Genomic DNA, 17944 nt, shown 5'->3' with positions numbered 1-17944 from the left:
CGGGCGGGCACGTGCCGTTGGTGTACTTGGTGTGGTCGGTCGCATTGTACGGAAGACACGTCTCGTCCGGGAGGCCGTAGACACGCATGAACTCGTACACGTCCGCGGGCTCGCCACCGCCACAGCCGTCCGAGAGGCCGTGGCCCGGCGCGCAGTTGAGGAAGCTCTGGCGCCCGAGCATGACGTCGGGGCCGCGGATGCCCAGCTTGTGGTTCATGATCTTGATGCGGTCGTTGGCGCTTGAGAGCGACCCGTGCGCAAAGCACGACCCGCAGTACTGCGGAATGTGCTGGTTCCACGACGTGGTGCACATGCCTTGCTCGCACCAGTCAAAGTGCTTTGGCAGCAGCGCCAGGTCCGTCTCGTCCTGCGTCCACGCGTGGTGCTTGGTCGCCGACCGGTGCTTCCACGTCCGGTGGCACTTGGTGCAGTCCGTCTTCTTCGCTGCGACAACGACGCCCAAGAGGGCCGCGATCGCCAGAGCTCGCCACGCCACCATGCTGCAAATCCAAATATGAGACTTCTGGCGCGGTGGGCGCACTTCAACTAGGATTCCGTTCAAGGGACTTGGCCCTATACGGGATTCAGTACAGCTCGGCGACAACGACTTCAAGTGCATACATATCTCAAGTACGTGTGATCCCGAGTTTCATTAAAAGGGATCGCACGAGCACCACACAAGCGGATGTCGAACTCGCGACAAGATTCAGCCTGGTCCGAAGTCGGCTATGAAAACACAATATCACATTTGCGTTGATGGATTCGAGCGACTTGGCGACTGACAAAGCCCATCGACGCTTCCTATACTTCTCGACCGCTTCGTGCCAACGAGATGCATGTGCCCCATCGGGACGCAGGGCCTGAGACTGCGCGAGGTGCGTATGTACCCTTGGACTGCGGGACCAGCTTACCATACTATAGTTTTCCTAGCCGACACTTGATAGCTGCTTCGTGCCATCGTTGTGCCAGGGTCATGAGATGTGTACTAGTTTGGAGACTCGACTCGTCGGCGTAACTACCTGCACTGCGCGCAGTGATGTCCTGGCGACGGTCGTGCGATCTCGATCTTGCAAATACCTATGAATTTGTATTCTATACAATGCCGCAGTGAGGCGTCGGTTAGGAACGCCATTTGCGCGATTCGGCCGGTGCGGAAAGAATGTATTGCGGCGGGGATGAGCTCAATGCGATTGTCTGCGACTTTGGGAGCTACCGCGCCCGCATGGGCTTCGCGGGCGAGGACGCAGCCCGGTACGTCGGTCCTCGAAGCGGTATCTTGAAGGATGACACGAATGGCGTCATGACGCCCGACGGCCACGTGGCCTCCATGGCCAAGCTCGAGGCTGCGCTCGACGAAGGCTACGAGCGGCTCGGCGTCGAGTCGTCGGGGCAGCACCCAGTGCTATGGAGCGAAAGCAGCTTCCACAACGTTTCTACGTCCTCCAACGAGAGCAAGAGCGATCGCGAGGCCCTCGCGGAGCTCTTCTTTGAAAAGTACGACGCGCCCGCGTACTTTGTGTCCAAGGCGGCCGTGCTCACGTGCTTTGCGAACGGCCGAAGCACGGGCCTCGTCGTGGAGATGGGCCATGGCGCGACCTCGGTCGTGCCCGTCCTCGAAGGCTACGTCCAGGCGCACAATGCCATTCGGCAGCCCGTCGGCGGCGCTGCCCTCAATGCGTTTCTGCGCGCCCGCCTCGACGACAAGATCGCCAAGCTGCCGTCCGCGACCGCATTCGCGTCGCTCCCGCTGCACGACATCAAGGAGACGGTCTGCCGCGTCTCGGAGACGCTCTTTGACGAGAAGGCCAACGGGCAGATCCCGCAGATGCCGTACGAGCTCCCCGACGGCACCCAAGTCGCGTTCGGCACCGAGCGCTTCTGCGTCGCGGAGCGCTACTTTGCGTACGACACTGCGGCGTCGAGTCGCACGTCGAATGCTGTCGACATGTCGTCGGGCATCTTTGTCCCGACCATGATCTGCGAGGGCGCGGCCAAGGGCGACGCCGACACGAAGAAGGAGCTGCTGCAAAACATCATTTTGACCGGCGGCTCGTCCTGCTTTGAGAACATGCCGACGCGCCTCGAGCGCGAAGTCTCCGCCATGGTTACGCCGTACAAGGTCAAGCTCATCGCGGCCGCGCCGCCCGAGCGCAAGCTCGGCGCGTTCCTTGGCGGTTCCATCCTCGGGTCGCTCGGCTCGTTCCACGAGATGTGGATCTCCAAGACTGAGTACGCAGAGCACGGCGCGTCGCTCGTCCAGAAGAAGTGTCCCTAAGCGAGGAATGATAGCCAGGCTCGATTGCTCTCGATAACCTCTGACAGAAAACACAGTGACAGGGCTCGTGCGTCTACTGCCTTCGCCGCCACGGCCAGTGGGCCCCTGCGGCTGCTGCGAGATCCCGAGGTGGATCATTTGAATTTGAATTTGATGGTATTGTTTTGGCGGCAAGCCGTGGGTGGCACATCCGGATAAACGGACTTGACGAAATATGCAGCCCGAGATCGAGCGGGAGATGCGGCGGATCCGCAACGCGATGCGGGCGCTGGACGCCAACGTCAAGAAGCTCGCGGCCGTCAACAACCACATCGTGACCTTCAACAGCCGCTTCGGCGGCCTCATGACGGGCATCTCGCTGCAGCAGTCCTGCATCGAGCCGCCGAAGAAGAAGGCGCCGCCGCCGTCCAAGATTCCAGTCCTCGCGCCTGTCATGAGTGCCAGCCCCACGACGCCGACGGACGCGCCGAGACCAAAGAAGGCGGCGAAGTCTGCGCCCAAGCCGCCGCCATCCCGCACCTGGAACTGGCCCAAAGGTACCTCGTTACCTCTCCGCCCGTCCTTAGCATCGTCATGGCCATAGGCGTGCGGTCCAAGATCCCCAAAAAGTACCAGACGCCGTCCGAGATGAACAAGGTCGAGCGCATCCTCTTTGTCCTCGCCGACTCGCTACGGGGCATGTACGTGCGATCACTTGTCGTCCGCTTCACAACTTGGACGCTAGGGCCATTGGCGACCTCGTCAAGGCGACGCAGGTGACGGTCATCCAGTGCAAGGAGATCCTCCAGACGCTCATGAAGCTCGAGCAGATCAAGCGCAAGCGTGAAAAAGAGGTATGGCGCTGCACCGACCCCTTCTTGGGATCTCACATTATTCTGTATGTTTTGCTGGATCCAGGGCTTTATCTACTGTCGGGCATAATACACACACGACGATCTCGTCTACCCCTCGTCGTCGTCGTCGTCGTCACGGGTCGCATCGGGCGGCGTCTCGGTCGACTTGCCAATCACCACGTCGGCAAAGCTCAGGGACCGCGACGGCGACAAGGACGTGTAGGCGACGGCGCCGTCGTCGAGCACGGGCTTGGTGAGGAGATCGTTCACGCACGCGCTGTGGCGGCGCTTGGGCTTGTGCTTGTCCTTGCTCTTGGAGGCCGACGTCACCGTGCGCTCGCGCGGCGTGTGGCGCACGGGCGACGCCAGCGCGGTGGCCGCCTCGAGGACCAGTGGGGGTACGTAAAGCACTTCCACTTGGGCTCGGCCGTGCACGAGAGAATGCTGCGGAGCAGGTTGGTTTGGTGCAGCGCGACGCCGCCGACGTACGGCGACGACGGCAGCGGCGTCGGCTCGGTCAGCGTCACGGCTGCATTCGCGAGCGCGCGGCGGATCTGCATGATGCGAAAGCAGTTGCGCCCGACGTTGTTGGCCGGTCGGAGCGGGTCTTCAATGTACACCGGATCAAACTTGTGCGGGTCGTAGTCGTACGTCGCCCAGTTGTCGCGATGGTGGAGGTGCTGGCGACGGGACCCGGGCGACGACAAGTTGAGGTTTTCAAACTGCACGTGCTCCATCTGCACCGCGTGCCAGCCCGGCGCGACCGGGCCGTACTGGTGGTGCTCGCGGCTCAAGAACGAGCGCGTTGCGACGCTAATGCCGGTCGCGCGCGGGTCCAGCTTGTTGCCGTAAAAGTCCATAAAGCCCAATAGCATCGTGCCAAAGTCTGACGCGCTCTGCGCCGAGACCGACTGGTTGCACTGCGTCGCGACGGTCGCCTCAAAGCAGTTGCCGCCGGCAAACTCTTGCAAGAAGCGCGTGACGAGCAGCAAGAGGGCGTACGACGAGAGGCCCCCAGTGTACGCGACGCCGAGTCCGCGCTCAATGATGAACGTCTTGAGGACGAGCATGAGCGGCGTCAGCGCCGGGAGCTCGTGGACGAACGAGTGCACGAGGTCGTTCGTGGCGAGTCCGTTGTGCCCCGGGCCTTCGAACGAAATGTCGAGCCGCACGTTGTACGGCGACGTCGTCAGCAATGTAATGATCGGAATCGACGCGTTCGGAATCGTCTTGACCGACTCGGGCACGACCCAAGGCTCGGTGCGCAGCTTGCGCGCGAGGTGCTGCTGCCACGTCTCTTTGATCGCGTTGCGGCCTTCGAGGACACCAGGGGCCTCGGCCGGCTCGTCGCGCCGCACTTTGGGCAAGCAAATCACCAAATCACCAAGTCCAGATCGCTAACATGCATCGTAAGGACAGCACGCTCTTTGGTCGTACCTGGATGGAAGCGAGAGGCCTGTGACAAAGGACCCGTACGGCCGCACCTGCGCCCGCGGCCAGAGCGCTTGGACGGCCGAGACGCAGAAGCGACGCACGGCCGTGTGGGCGACGAGGCGGTGCTGTGTCTCGGCTTGCAGCTGCGATACGAATTCGCAAATGTCCCAGTGCAGCTTGCTGCGGGGCGGCAGGAGAGGGACGGACACAAAAGGAGCTGGCTCGGGCGTCGGGACGACGGGCGCCTGCTCTTGCTTCCACTGGGTGAGCTCGACCCAAGGTCGATTGGAGCTCGGCCACCGTTGCTTGCAGCGCCTCCATCTCGGTCGTCAGCGCGACCACGTTCTATATCGTGCACATGACGTCATGCAGACAAGTGGATGTCTTGCGTACACTGGCGTACTCGTCGCACTGCCGCTGCAGCGCCTCGAGGCGAGTTGCCTGCTCGTCGGGCACCGTTGTCGGCGTCGGGGACGTGCTCGCATCGATGTAACACCGGGACGTCGGTGCAGGGACCTCGGCGCGCCACACCGTGCGGTCTTTTGGATACGTGGCATCGTCGTCGGGCCGCCACCCGAACGCACTCCACTCTTCGCGGCTGCCAGAGGACTGCGAGAGCACCGACGACGGAAGGTACCACTCGCACGCCGGGTCGTCGGTCGGCCCAGGAAAGTAGAACGTGGCATTGGGCGTCGGCGACGGCTACGGACAACGATTGTTATTGGAATTGGAGCAGAGCATGCTACCAGCGAGAACGGTGCGGCGAACGCGTCTTTAAAGTCGTTGGACTCGTCTTCAATAAAGTAGTGCTGGTAGCGCATACTCGGCTTCGGCGGCATCAGAAAGGTCGACATGTCCAGCGGTGCGTCCAATGCCGGGTTCGTTTCAATGGAGACGCACCGGCGCCGGGGCGGCGTCACGGGCACTTGGTCCAGGTTCAAGAGCAAGAAGCCCGGCATGCGCTCGTCGCCGCTGTGCAGCATCGGTGCTACCACCTTCTTCTTCTTCTTTTTCACCCGCTTCGGCTTTGGTGGCGCGGGGGCCAGCGCAACGACACGCTCGACAAGGTCGTCGAGCACTTGCTTGACGATGGCCTTGTCGCGCTGGGTCTGTTTGAACTGCCGACGCATCTCGGCGTGGACAAGTCCAAGGCTCAGCGAGTGGAGTTCCTTCTCTCGTTTCTTCTCTTTGGCCTGGCGCTTGTGCTCCTTGCGCTTGCGCTGCTTGGCCGAGAGACTCGTTGCGGTTGTCGTCAACGGTACTGGCACCAACGACGCTTCGAGGAGCCCTGTGCACGCCGTCTGCAAGTGCTCGGCCCACAGCATCTTGATGAGTGCAAACTGCGGTCGCGCGCCGGCCTCAGTGAGTGTACAGCTAAAGATGGCTTCGGGCGTCATGATGGGAGCAGGTGCCGGCTGCATGACCTCGGCCAAAAGACTCAGCGACGCTCGCAACGCTGGCCACGAGCGCCCGGCAAAGTCGTGCAGGAAGGTCCTTGTGTCTCGCTGCACGCCGAGGAGCACGGTTGCCTGTGCGCTGGCATCGGTCGCGACCCACTGCGCAACGAGGTGCCGCTTGGCGAAGAGCCCGATCGGTGGCACCGACTGCGTCTTGAACTGGCGCCAAATATGAAGCTCCTGCGACACGACCCGTCATTGCGAGGTGTGTTTGCGTCCTCGTACCATTTGGTGTGCTACGTAGGTCGCCAGCGAGTAGTAACCGAGGTCGGCGAGCCACTACAGACGACAACGATCTGGTAACCGCATCGAAAGAAGATCTCGGTACGGGCTGCTCGGCCCACGGCAGCGTCTTGAGCGTTGCCTCGGACGGCTCTTTGGCCAAGAAGTGACCCTTTGTGAGTGCGTCCATGAGACGCACAAAGCGGTCGACGTCCTCCACGACCGTCGTCGACGGCGAGATCGTGTCGCACGACTTGGTACCGTTGAAGATGAGCAAGTTTGCCACGAGCTCGGTGGCCGCCTCGTCGTAGGCCGCCGAGTAGGGCACTACAAGCGCATGAGTCGCTAGTGAAGATATGGAAGAGCGTTGCACATGTGAGGTCGTCGCCGTCGCGCGTGCGCAGCAACGGGCGCCGGCTAAACGTGCTACACGCGAGGCCATGAGCGAACAGATGCAGTCGCGTGAGCCTACGCGCGGGAAGCCTCCTTGGCCTTGAGCGGGCGGAGCACGTGGAACTGGTCAATGCGCGCCTTGAGCTTGGACTTGGCAGCCGCCTTCATTTCGATCACGAGGCGGACAAACGCTGCGTCGACGACCGTGCACACAGCCGCGCGCTCGGTGGCGCTGAGGGCGCCGAGCCACTGCAGTACGCGGCTGCGCTCTGGGGATGGCCGCCGCAAGGCCATGCGCGCCCGCCCTTCGGATGCGAAGAAGGCGGTGGCCTCGGCCAGTGCGTCGAGGAGCTGGTCCCGGTCCCGAGCGTCGCCCATCGTGGATGCGGCCTTTATCGACTAAACCAGCCAATCGGCGCCGCGCAAGGACTAGACACGGATATAGTGTTACCCAGCGGTCGACTGCCGGGCCAAGGCGCGACGCTCGCCGCGCTGTGCAGCTTGCAACGCTCTTACCAGCGTGTGCGTGTTCCAGGTTCCTCACTGCGCGGTCTCACCACGCGGTGCAGCCTCGTGCATGATCACACTCACACTATTTAGCGGACGCGATCTCAACGGGTGGATCTTCCCAATAAATCTGAGGAGCATGGCACAGCTCGTGGCCTTTGATGCAGAGGTCCTGGACCGCGAAGCGACGACGCGCACCATGGAGCAGCTGGTTCGGACGATCGACGAGCTATGTGGAGCATGCTACGGCCCCCGCGGGCGGTAAGCGCGCGGGACGCTATCGACTGCATGACGATCCTCGATTGATTGCTGCTAGCTGCATCATGCTCCAAGCCAACGAGCGCTGCGGCGACGCCATCACGATCACGTCCACTGCAGCGCGTATTTTGGAGCGCTCCAAGTTGATGCGTGACATGCAAAAGGACATTGCGCTCAAGTTCTCGGTTGTAGCGTGGCCACGTCATCGCCCGTCGCGACCTTGTACTGCCAGCTTCTCATGAGCCACGTAGGCTGCTTCTCCTTACGTACTCTATCGACCTTGCAGCGTGCTGTAGACGAAGCAGTTCAAGGACCACGGTCTTTTCGCAGCGCTCTTCTCGTCCACGTACGCATCGGCTTCTTGGCGCTTGCTCAGCCGTGCTGCGTAGCTTGCTGCGCGAGGCCCTGGCGTCGCTCCGCGACATTCCTCGACCCCAAATCATCCAAGGCAAATACTGCATATGCCTTCTCTTCCCACCATCATCATGCGTTCTCTCGTAGGCTATACACTGGCGCTGCAGTGGTCGCAGCGCTTTCTTGGGGACCCGGCGCTTTGCATGAGCCGTCGTGAGGTCGAGTGGAGCAACGTCGACGCCATTGCGGCCGTGATCGCCGGCGTCTTGCGCCCCAAGTCACAGGTCGCAGCGCTGAGCAGCGCGCTCGAGCACCACGTTCGCCTCGTGCTGGAGGCGTTCGTGCACGTGTTTCAAGACGCGATCGACGAGCCGCACGAAGCTCGCCTTCTGCGCTTTCTCCGCCTCGACGACGTGAACCCGAATGCGTCGCGAGTACGTTTCGTTGCCTGCGCCCGCCTATGCGCACGGCGTAGGTGCATCTGAACACGCTGTTTCTGGCATTGCCACCGTCGTGGCCAATGCAGCCGCTTGCCGACGTCGTCGTCGCACTCTACAACATCTCGCTTCATGCGCCCGACGACCCGCTGGACGTGGCGCTTGTTGCGGAGAATGCCAACGTACGTTCTCGTCGATCCCATAGCCATGCGTAAGCTGCCCGACAGGCCATGGACGCGCTGAGAACCGAGGTCGACCGGGCGACGTGGCAGCGCCTCTCGACACACTTGGCGTCCCTGGGCGTCACGATGGTGCTCTCGCAAAAGAAGATCCCGCTGCCGCTCATGCACCTCCTCGCCGAGCGTCGCATACGGAGCGTCGAACGGCTCTCGATCACGCACATTGGTAGGCACATGCGATGGATGTGATGGATGCCGCATGCTCGTAGGCGCCGTGCAAGCACTCTCTGGTGCGGCGCTGCTCGGCGACTGGCACGGACGCGTGACCAGAGAGGACCTCGGGTACCTCGCGCATGTCCGCGTCGACGGCGCCCGCCTTGTGCTCTCCAATGACGGACGTGCCATTCCAAACACTGTCGACGGGCCGTCGATCCAGTCGCGGGCGCGGGCCGTCGTGACCTTTGGCTTGGCGTGCCCCGATGCCCATGCGTTCGACGAGCTCACGCATGCGATCCACGTATAGTATCCTGCGCGATTCCTCCAAGACGATCCGGACGTCCTTCTAGGCGGCAATGGATACGCTCACCAAGCTGCTGCATGCGCCGATCGTGTATGGTGGCGGCGGCCTCGTGGAGCTCGAGCTCGCCGAGCATCTCATGCGACGTGTCGATGGCCTATCGTCTCGTGGAATGGATCGCAGCGCAGGCGTCGAGGTCCGGCAGCTGCAGCGGGTGCTCAAGGCCTACATCCGCAGCCTCCAGGCGCTCGTGGCCCGGATGTACCCTGCCGGCGTCATGCCATCGGCCTTGCGGGCGCGACTGGCCGACGAGCTTGATGGAATGCTGCCGCCGCTTGGAAATACCGCGAAAACGAATTATAGCCAATCGGATGCGCCGGCAGAGGTGGACACCGCCTGTGATTGGCCAATAAGGGTTGAAGGGCTCATTTTGGATTTCGGGTCGTCGAAATTGGCCGCGCTCTCGACCGGCGTCTCGACCGCGACGACGCTCCTCCGCCTGGACGCAGCCATCCTAAGTGCTTCGTAATACATGAGCCTCTCGAGCGACGAGGACGACGACCGCAGCCACTCGCTCGCGATGGAGGAGCTCCGCGTCGGCGAGCTCATCGCGTACCACTGCGCGGCCTTCGTCGCGGGCGACCCGCGCGGTCGGCGCGAGTCGATCGGTACGCAGCATGCCACATGACCATGACAAACTCATGGCATGGCGCTAGTCGTGCGCATTCGCAGCGACACCAAGCACGAGTACCCGATCAGCATTGTGAGCAACGACATGTACGTTCTCGACACCGGCGCGAGATGTGCAACATGCGCGTAGTCTGACGCAGGACTCGATGATCAAGCGCGTTCAGGACGCGGACGGCAACGCGATCGAGCGCCCGGAGGGCATGTGGCGCAAGCTCTACACGTTTACGATGTTTCCCGGGAAGCACCGCACGGCCCAGAACGCTAGTACGATTCTCAAGGCGGCAATGAAGAACGTACGGCGCGCATGACTGCAGCACCCGGTCCCATCAAGATGCGTAGGTCATCAAGGACTCATATGCAGCGGTCTACGGCGAGAAGCCTGCAAAGGAAGCCAAGCGCGAGAAGCCCAAGAAGAACCAAGCGCCCGAGACACCCAACATTAGCAAGTTCTTCAAGGCCTTAAGACGACACACAAGGACGTCGCCGTCGTGCCTCCATCGAAGATTGCGACCAAGACTATCATTTCCACGCCGTCCACGCCGTCCACGCCCGCGAAGAAGGCTGCCAAGACGCTAGACGCGTTGGCCGACGACTTTTTCAAGAGCGACGCCAGTCAAGCCCAAGAAGACCACCGAAGTGCTCTTTACGATGGATGACCTCATTGCATCCGGGCAGTCAAGCAGTCGCGTTCGATCGTCCCAAGACAGCAGCCCTTGCCCACCCCGCCAGCTGCCTCGACCGCCGATGAAGAAGCCCGAGCACAAGCCAGCGCTCGTGAACATTGATGACTCGCCGCCGGTCAAGACAAGCAGAAAGCGAGTCTCTGACGAGGCGCCGCCTGCCAAGAGAAAATTCAACTCGTATCTGGAGCCCGAGCCGGAAACGATCCACGCCAACGACGACGGCTGGGAGATTCCCAAGAAGAGAACGCAGGGCTCGTCAACGAGTGTGCTCGAAGTGATTGGCAAAGCTCCTCGTCCTTTGGGCGCAAACCTGCGGCAGCTACCACCGTCGGGCGCAAGCAAGCGTACATCGTCCACGTCGATTTCGGAAACCTCGTTTTATACCGCGTCGCCTGCCAAGCGCGTGGGTTCGAGTCCAGCGAAGACGAGTCCTAAGACGAAACAACTATTCAACTTTGTCGAGAAGCATGAGCAGGAAGAGGACGACGAGAAGGCGTCGAAAAGCCCAGTGACAAAGCACAAGTGGCTGCAGCGGCGAGGCCAGACGGCGAGTGCACGCGCTAATGCCAAGGTATGTGACGTCAGATCGTGTGCTGCATCTGACTGACGCTTGTGCGTAGCAATCGACGATGACATCGCACTTCCAACCGCGGTCCTAGAGTAAGCCTTCAGAATTATGTATGAGCTCTGACCAAGACCACGATCAATCTTGGGCTGTTGTTTCGATTTGCGACGGAAGGCCGTAGAGCAGTGCAGGGATGTCCTGCTATCGATGGAGATGCTTCTTGGAACTCCTCATGGTCGCACTGCAATCTCCGATGGAACGACGCACCTCGCCACTGCTGGGTGGTTGGAGCGTAAGCAACCTGAGGCTCGAGTTGATGTAATTGCACTAGAGAGCTGCGGGGCAGTGCTGTAGAGGCAGAGAGCAGTACTCAAGGGCGCTCAGATCCTATTTCCAGGCGAGGGCGATGCGCGATGCATGAGGAAAGCTCCTGCGGATCCTCTGCGCGTCCTGGTTGGAGTGAGTCTTTGTAATGTACAGTGTACTGTTTTCGGAGGTGGACTCGAAGCGTGTTGCGACTGACGGCTGCGGCGAGGCTTCTAGGCGTCGCGGAGGCGAGGCTGGGGTGAGGTGGCGCCAGGCGTGCTTCATGTGAACGAGACACATCGCGCTCTCCGTTTCGTTATTACCAACCTCGACGCAGTAGTGTGTATGCGCCCGATCTCCTGCCGATCATGTGCGATTGTGCGTTGGGACCTTACTCTCGCACGTCGCGATGCCACGTCATGTTCGAATTCAGAGCCAGTGCCCAAATGGTATACAAAAATAAGTCATCGCTACAATATTAACAGCTGCAACTAAAGTTAGTCTTCGGACTGCAGCAATTCGAGCTTGGCTTGGTGGAGCATCTCGACGAGGCGAGCGCTGGACGGGCGGAGGGCAGGGTCGAACTGGAGGCAGGCCTTGGACACCTGCAGGATGCACGGCGGGCACGTCGGCGAGAACGTCGGGCGCAACTCGCCGCGCGCGACCTTGACGACAATCGACATGTCGGGGGCACCGCCGGCCTTGGAGCTCTTCTGGTCCTCGAACGGAATCTCACGCGTGTCGAGCTCGGAGAGGACGACGCCAAACGAGTAGACATCCGCCATCTCCGAGTAGATGTCGCCGAGCATGACCTCGGGCGCCGTCCAGCGCACCGTACCGACACCGGCCGTCAGCGTCTCTTCGTAGCTGCGGTTGCGGCTCAAGCCAAAATCCGAGAGCTTGGCGACCATGTTGGACGTGAGCAAGACGTTCTTGGACTTGAGATCGCGGTGGATGAGCTTGGGCGTGAGGCTGTGGAGGTACGCGAGGGCTTCGGCCGTGTCGATCGCGATGTTGATCTTCTGCTTCTTCCACGTGAGGTTGATCTTGGTGTTCTCCAAGAGCGTGCGGACGTCACCGCCGTCCATAAACTCCGTGATGGCCGAGAGGTCGTAGCCTGACGTCCACGTCGCGCCGATGAACTCGACGATCTTCGGGTGGCTGAGACGGCCCATGGTCTGAATCTCCTTGGAAAAGAGAACGGCTTCTTCGTCGCCCTCGATCATGCGCTTGATGGCCACGGGCTGGCCGTGGTAGTGACCAAGCCACACGACGCCGAACGCACCGCGCGAGATTGCACGCGTCAAGAGCACTTCGTTGTGGTCAATGCGGTACTGCTGGAGCTCCGGGAAGAGGTTGTCGGTCGGGTCCGCGACCGGCGCTTGGCCGCCGCGGCCACTCTTGTCGGCGCCACCACGGCCACTCTTGTCGGCGCGCGGGCCCGTGCCGAGGCCGTTGCCCGTGTTCTGGCGAGGCAGCGTGCCAGTGCGGCCGTTTGAGTTGAGCGACGTCGGGTTGACGTAGTGGTCCGGCAGCCGGTCCTTCTTGTTGCGGCACGACCGCAGGATGAAGTAGGCGGCGACCGCGGCGACGACGACGACGACCACGATGACGACGATGATCGTGGTGTCCGACATGGTAAATGCTCAAATGACGCTGGCTTTTGGCCATCAATTGACTTTGGTGAGGTATGCCCATACAAATCTCGACATCAACATGTAACTCAATTACTCTCTCCCAGCTCGACCAATCGTTGAGTTTGAGTGGCAGATGTTTTCGAAGGGGCCAATGAAACGCGACCAATTAAAAAGGACGACGTGCACAACCGCGTGGGCGGCATACTGAAACCAAGACAGTCGGTCGAAGCCGTGCGGTTGTGGCCGCGGATTTAAATTTCGCGGTCACAACCGCGCGGCTTGGGTCGCAGATCGTTGAGCCGGATGCGTAAACTCTCTCGAGTGGGCTGCGTGAAGGCGATTGACAGCGTCTGTTGGCGGCTGCTCGTACGCTGTGCGGTCGCCAAGCTCGAGGCGTCGACGACAAATCAGTGGTCGCCGGCCAAGTGGCTTCGGTGTTGCGTCGGGACGTAGGTGCAATCTGGGTACGACGAGCCAATCAGTGGCGGGTGACGACAACACATCCTGGTCCCTGTCTCTCACGACTGTAAACTGTGGCGGGTTGTCGTGTGCAGTTCGTTCTCTGGTGGCGAGGCTACTTGGTGGCATCATCTTCGTCATCCTCGTCATCATCTCAACGTTGCAGCGGATCGTTGCCATTGACCAGCTGCGTACATACTTGCACAAAGTCGCCAGGGTATGCTGCCAAGCAAAGATCTTATTTCAAGCAATACATTGCGTGTTTAAAGTCCCATCTACGAGGCCGCCGCCTTGGTGTCGTCGTCGACGGCCGACTCGGCGCGCGTCGCGAGCGTGTAGCGCGACGGCACGGCGGTAAAGTACTTGGCCATCGCGGTGCGGAACCGCTTCGTGTACTGCTTGGGGTTGAGGACGGTGATCTCGCCTTCGTCCTGGAGCAGCCGCTTGCCATGGTGCTCGAGGCGCTTGAGAAAGTCGTACTTGGCAATGTAGTCGATGATGCCAGCAACGATTTCTTGCTTGTCGTGGTCGTAGCCGACGAGGAGCGAGTAGTCGGTCACGTCCTGGCTCGCGAGGAACGCCGTGTCGTGGAAGATGGCGGATTTGAGGAGACCCATCGCCGACTCTTGCATCGGCAGCGGAATCCCTTTCGTCATCTTGACAAAGTTGCGGTCCCACAGCACTTGGTGGTCCGTGTGCTCCATGAACCGGCCTTCGAGCTTGCCCTTGAGGTCAAAGAGGTGGTCCACTTGCCGTCCGTACACGAGGTTTTCCATGACGAGCAAGCACAGCGCCGTCTCGGTCGTCTCCTACGCCATCCTCCATCATCTCGTCTATCAAGTGGCATCTCGCACCGTCATCGTGATGCGGTAGACGCCGACAATCTTGCCCAGCATGCTCGGCAAGTTCTCTTCGATCGACGTGGCCATGTACTCAAAGTAGCTCGAGGCCATGTTGAGAAACATCGTGAGCTGATTGGACGGAATGACTTTGCAGATGAAGCGCTGGTCCTATACACATGTATTGTAGGAGGGCCTTCTTGATACATTGAAAGAAACAGTAGTACCTTGGTGCGCATAAAGCCGGCACCCGACTTGCCGCCGCTCGCGTTCCAGTGCTCGCACTGACACATCGACTCGATGTACTTGCGTTCGTCCTTGTAGAGCAGCTGCCGGAGCGCGTAAAACTGCGACGCGTAGTACGACTTGCAGCTAAACTTGGTCGCGGCCTGAAACTCGTTCTCGTCCACAAAGAGGTGGTCGACGTTCGAGCGCTTGTCCGACTTGAGCGCGCGGAGCATGCCGCCGCCATTCGAGTCGAGGCACAGCAGCACGGGCGGGTCTTGCTTGGCAAACCACTCGTTGAGCTGCTGGCTGTACTCTTTCGAGCAGAGCGAGTACGCGACCGCCGACGTCGGCTGGCTGGCGTTGACGAGCACGACGGTTTGGTCCATACCCCGCGGCAAGCTCGGGTGCCAGCTCAGGATGCTTTTGGGTAGCACGAAGAGGTGCGACTGGTCCCCCGACGACGTGCTCGACTTTTTTAAAAGCGCGTTCGACCCGACGACTTGGGTCCGGTTGAGCGACTGCGACGAGAGCGTGGACCCGTCGTGACTGCCTTCGATGTCGACCATGTAGTTCAAGTCGTCTGGGAACGCCACGTCCGGACCGTACGTCGAGAGGATGCTGCTGACGCTATTGGCGGCCATGCCGCCGTCCGTCGTGAGACGCGACACGAAATCGCGCTGCCCGGCCGCCGAGTCGATCGGCGGTCGGTGAATCTCCATCGGCGGTGACTTGTGCTGACTCGCAAACGCGTGCGGGGGCGGCAGTGGAATGCCAAAGGCCGACGACGGCGCTGGCTCTTGCTGCAGTTGCGTCGACAGAATATCAAACCACTGCATCGGCAGCGTCATCGGCGGCGGGTCGTCGACGACTTCGGTTTGCTTGAACGTCACTTTGTTCGAGGCTTGGCGCAATTCGACGCAGAAGCGCGCCGCGCGCTCGTACGCCTTGCGGAAGAGCGCGTGCTTGGCAAAGACGTCGGCCGGCGGCTGCCGGCGCACCTGCGTCGTGTACATAATGTGCCAATGCCGCGCAATCTGGCCCATGTTTTCAATCTCCTGGAGCCGCTCCAACGGCCACGCGTGCGAGTCCAAGTGCTTCTTCTCGCCAATCGCGACGAGGTCGTCGAGCGTCGCCTGCACCTTGGTGAGCGTCACGTCCAAGACGCTGTTGGCGACGAGCACGAGCTCCTCAATGTCGGTCGCATCGATGCTGCAGCGCTGGTCGTCGACGTCGTAGAGCCCGGGACGCATCGCCACGTGCAGCACCGGGTGGATCGGCTCGACCGATATGCACACAATCACGTCGGCGCACGCAAAGTACCGGAGTAAACTCGGGTCCCGGGCGTGCGGGAGGTGCGGGAAGAAGCGCGCGTCGTGCGAGAGTGGCTGCAGATACAAGAGGTCTTCGAGGTACTTGCCAAACGAGTAGTGGAGCATCTCGGGCGGCACGGCCGTGTAGATCGGCGACGGCGACGCTTCGGTCGCGACCCACATGAGCGGCGTCGGACTCTGCACGACGCGCGTCGCAAAGTTGAACATCTCGAGCAGCTCTTGGCCCGGGCCCCGCGCCTTGCCCTTCGTAGTCGTCGGCGACACGGAAATGAGCACGCGCCCCAGGTCATGCGAGAACGAGAGCCGCTGCGTTTTAAACGCCGTTTTGAACGGCGTCGACGCAGACTCAAAGCAGTACAAGTGCAGAAACTGCCCGAGCGTGCAGTCGGCGTCCGTGTAGAACGCAATCTCCATGAGCTCGGACGGCGACGGACTCTGGTCGTCGAGGCGGCTCCAGCACGCCGAGAGCACGAGCGTGTCCCGGTTGGCGCCGTGCACGTCACTCGGGCACCGGCACGCGCTAATGAGGACGGGCTTCTTGACCATGCGGCCGGACTCGGAGCTCCGTCGGCGGCGCGACACGAGGTTGTCCATGCCGGTGGCAATGCCGTTCGTGCGGCGACTCGAGAGCCGCTTGCAATGGCGGCAGCGCATCTGCGACTCCTTGAGCGCCGCGCGGAGCGAGAGCGAGTGGTCGTTGAGCGCCAAGTACATCGAGCTCGACGCGTGGAACCACTCGTGTCGGAAGTCGGCCGTGACCTCGACCGGCGGCACGAGCCCGGACGTTGCGAGCACCACGGTCTGGAGTCGCACGTGGTACGCCGTTCGGACAACGTTGCGCAAGATCGAGCGAACTTCCTTGAGCACGTTTTCAGCGGCGCCCCGGAGCGCGATCGTGCAGCCCTTGGCGTACGCGCCGCCTTCAAACACGATGCACTGTTTCTTGGTGCGCTTGCGGGCGATGGGCGCGAGGTGCTTGGCGCCCCGGAGCGCCGTCGTCACGTGCGTCGTCGCGAGGTGGCTCGGCAGCACACTGACGTCGTCGGCGTGCATCTTGGGCACTTCGCTGCTCCAAACGCGGAACCGATCGCACGTTCCGAGAACGGACGCACCAAATAGCTTGTCGACGTGGTCGTACGACGTAAGGAGCGCGGCACCCGTGACGAGCGAGAGCCGCTCGAGGTCCGCGCGCTTGAGGTTCTTGACAATGACGATGCCGCTGCTCGCCAAGAGCTCTTCGGCGACCCGGTGCACGTGGCCTTGGAAGAGCACAATGTCGGGGCGCAGCGTTCGAATCTTCTCGACCGCGATGCGCATGTACTCGGTTTCTTGGCCCGCTACACTCTCGAGGCTCGAGAGCTTCTCCTTCTCGCGCTGGTAGTCGAGCGCCGACGCGACGAGAAGCAGCCGCGGCGTGTCGATCCACTGGCGCATCGACTTGCGCGCGACCGCCTTGTGGCAGAGCACGCCGTGCACGAAGAAGCTGTCGCTGACGTGGCCGCCTGGAAAGCACTTGATGCGCAGATAGTGCAAAATGTCGAGCGAGTCGCCAACGTCGATCGTGGCCGCGGCGCGTGTCGCAAACTCGAAAATACGGTCCACAAACCGACTCTGCTCGAGGTACGGCAGCTGCGTGAGCACCGGCGAGGCCTCCCACAGCTGTAAAATACGCTCGTGCAGCCACTGGTCTGCGTCCGACTTCATGGCCGCCTTGGTCGCAGCGACCGCGTCCAAGAGCCCGGGCACGTCCGCGTCCAGTTGGCACGCATGGCCGAGGTGGATGCTGGGTGTCAACGAGAGCAGCGACGCCGACGAGCTCGTGTGATGCAGGAGCGCCGGTGTCGTTGTCACGGGCGGCGCCAGCGACGTCGACGGCAACGACCGGTCGACCGACGACAGCATGAGCGCCTCGACCATGAGCTCGGTCGCTGACCGCGTGCTGCGGACGACGTTCGTCGGTTGACGATACGTGTAGAGATCATCGCGGCTGTTGGAGCGCGGGCGCTGGCCCTCCGAGTGGTTGCTGGACACGGCGAGGTACGACGCCTGCGATTTGCGCACGATCGCCGAGAGACTCGGCTCGCTCTCGGCGCGCCGGCGCAGTGGCACGGCAAACGCCGACTCGTTGCTGACGTTGGCCACGATGGGCGCCGGCACCGCCATCGGCACCAGTTGGACGCGCGGAAACATCGAAAAGAGCTGCACGTCGACCTTGCTCTTCTCCAAATTCGAGGTCGCGTCGTCGACGAGCGAGCTGGCGGCCGTGGCCTCGTGTGCGCGGCCGGAGCTGTCGAGCGCGCGGGCGGCCAATGGAGGGGTGCGGTCGTCGGCGACGTCGAG

General features: G+C 61.7%; 7 protein-coding genes across 7 annotated transcripts in view; 3 read left to right on the top strand and 4 right to left on the bottom strand.

The window, feature by feature from the left end:
• Position 1: 1 nt before the first annotated feature.
• SPRG_22119 (hypothetical protein) lies at positions 2 to 499 on the bottom strand (the record flags this gene model as incomplete). The annotated part of the gene is made up of 1 exon (XM_012342389.1): positions 2 to 499. A coding segment is annotated over one exon (498 nt), but the record flags the coding sequence as incomplete, so codon positions are not given.
• Positions 500 to 1142: 643 nt separating this feature from the next.
• Positions 1143 to 2347, top strand: SPRG_03511 (hypothetical protein). Its single transcript, XM_012342096.1, has one exon. It carries the CDS (start codon positions 1160 to 1162, stop codon positions 2273 to 2275), a length of 1116 nt encoding a protein of 371 aa, XP_012197486.1. The 5' UTR covers positions 1143 to 1159; the 3' UTR covers positions 2276 to 2347.
• Positions 2348 to 2467: 120 nt separating this feature from the next.
• On the top strand, positions 2468 to 3222 carry SPRG_03510 (hypothetical protein). The gene is made up of 4 exons (XM_012342095.1): positions 2468 to 2811; positions 2859 to 2955; positions 3000 to 3108; positions 3173 to 3222. The coding sequence occupies exons 1-4, from the start codon at positions 2490 to 2492 to the stop codon at positions 3194 to 3196; spliced, it is 552 nt and encodes a 183-aa protein (XP_012197485.1). The 5' UTR covers positions 2468 to 2489; the 3' UTR covers positions 3197 to 3222.
• Positions 3223 to 3340: 118 nt separating this feature from the next.
• SPRG_03509 (hypothetical protein) lies at positions 3341 to 6992 on the bottom strand (the record flags this gene model as incomplete). Its single annotated transcript, XM_012342094.1, has 10 exons — positions 3341 to 4442; positions 4493 to 4505; positions 4546 to 4811; positions 4843 to 4887; positions 4936 to 5244; positions 5289 to 6179; positions 6225 to 6278; positions 6328 to 6548; positions 6595 to 6647; positions 6694 to 6992. 10 exons carry the CDS (start codon positions 6990 to 6992, stop codon positions 3435 to 3437), a joined length of 3159 nt encoding a protein of 1052 aa, XP_012197484.1. The 3' UTR covers positions 3341 to 3434.
• Positions 6993 to 7260: 268 nt separating this feature from the next.
• On the top strand, positions 7261 to 10898 carry SPRG_22118 (hypothetical protein; the record flags this gene model as incomplete). Its single annotated transcript, XM_012342388.1, has 17 exons — positions 7261 to 7382; positions 7438 to 7521; positions 7572 to 7626; positions 7676 to 7725; positions 7769 to 7868; positions 7901 to 8167; positions 8209 to 8352; positions 8398 to 8575; positions 8619 to 8866; positions 8916 to 9012; positions 9055 to 9127; positions 9404 to 9534; positions 9583 to 9643; positions 9687 to 9849; positions 9896 to 10002; positions 10159 to 10810; positions 10860 to 10898. 17 exons carry the CDS (start codon positions 7261 to 7263, stop codon positions 10896 to 10898), a joined length of 2571 nt encoding a protein of 856 aa, XP_012197778.1.
• Positions 10899 to 11557: 659 nt separating this feature from the next.
• On the bottom strand, positions 11558 to 12759 carry SPRG_03506 (TKL protein kinase). Its single transcript, XM_012342093.1, has one exon. The coding sequence runs from the start codon at positions 12745 to 12747 to the stop codon at positions 11608 to 11610; it is 1140 nt and encodes a 379-aa protein (XP_012197483.1). The 5' UTR covers positions 12748 to 12759; the 3' UTR covers positions 11558 to 11607.
• Positions 12760 to 13481: 722 nt separating this feature from the next.
• The window catches only part of SPRG_19498 (hypothetical protein), a gene marked incomplete at both ends in the record, with an annotated part of 5433 nt that continues 970 nt past the window's right edge, over positions 13482 to 17944 (bottom strand). The window contains 3 exons of the mRNA XM_012342364.1: positions 13482 to 14015; positions 14061 to 14216; positions 14273 to 17891. Of these exons, the coding sequence (XP_012197754.1) occupies positions 13482 to 14015; positions 14061 to 14216; positions 14273 to 17891 (4309 nt within the window). The remainder of the gene's footprint in view (positions 14016 to 14060; positions 14217 to 14272; positions 17892 to 17944) is intronic.

Source organism: Saprolegnia parasitica (genome assembly GCF_000151545.1).
Source record: "Saprolegnia parasitica CBS 223.65 unplaced genomic scaffold supercont2.9, whole genome shotgun sequence".
Classification (NCBI taxonomy): Eukaryota; Oomycota; class Saprolegniomycetes; order Saprolegniales; family Saprolegniaceae; genus Saprolegnia; species Saprolegnia parasitica.
This window is presented reverse-complemented; position numbering and strand designations above follow the sequence as displayed.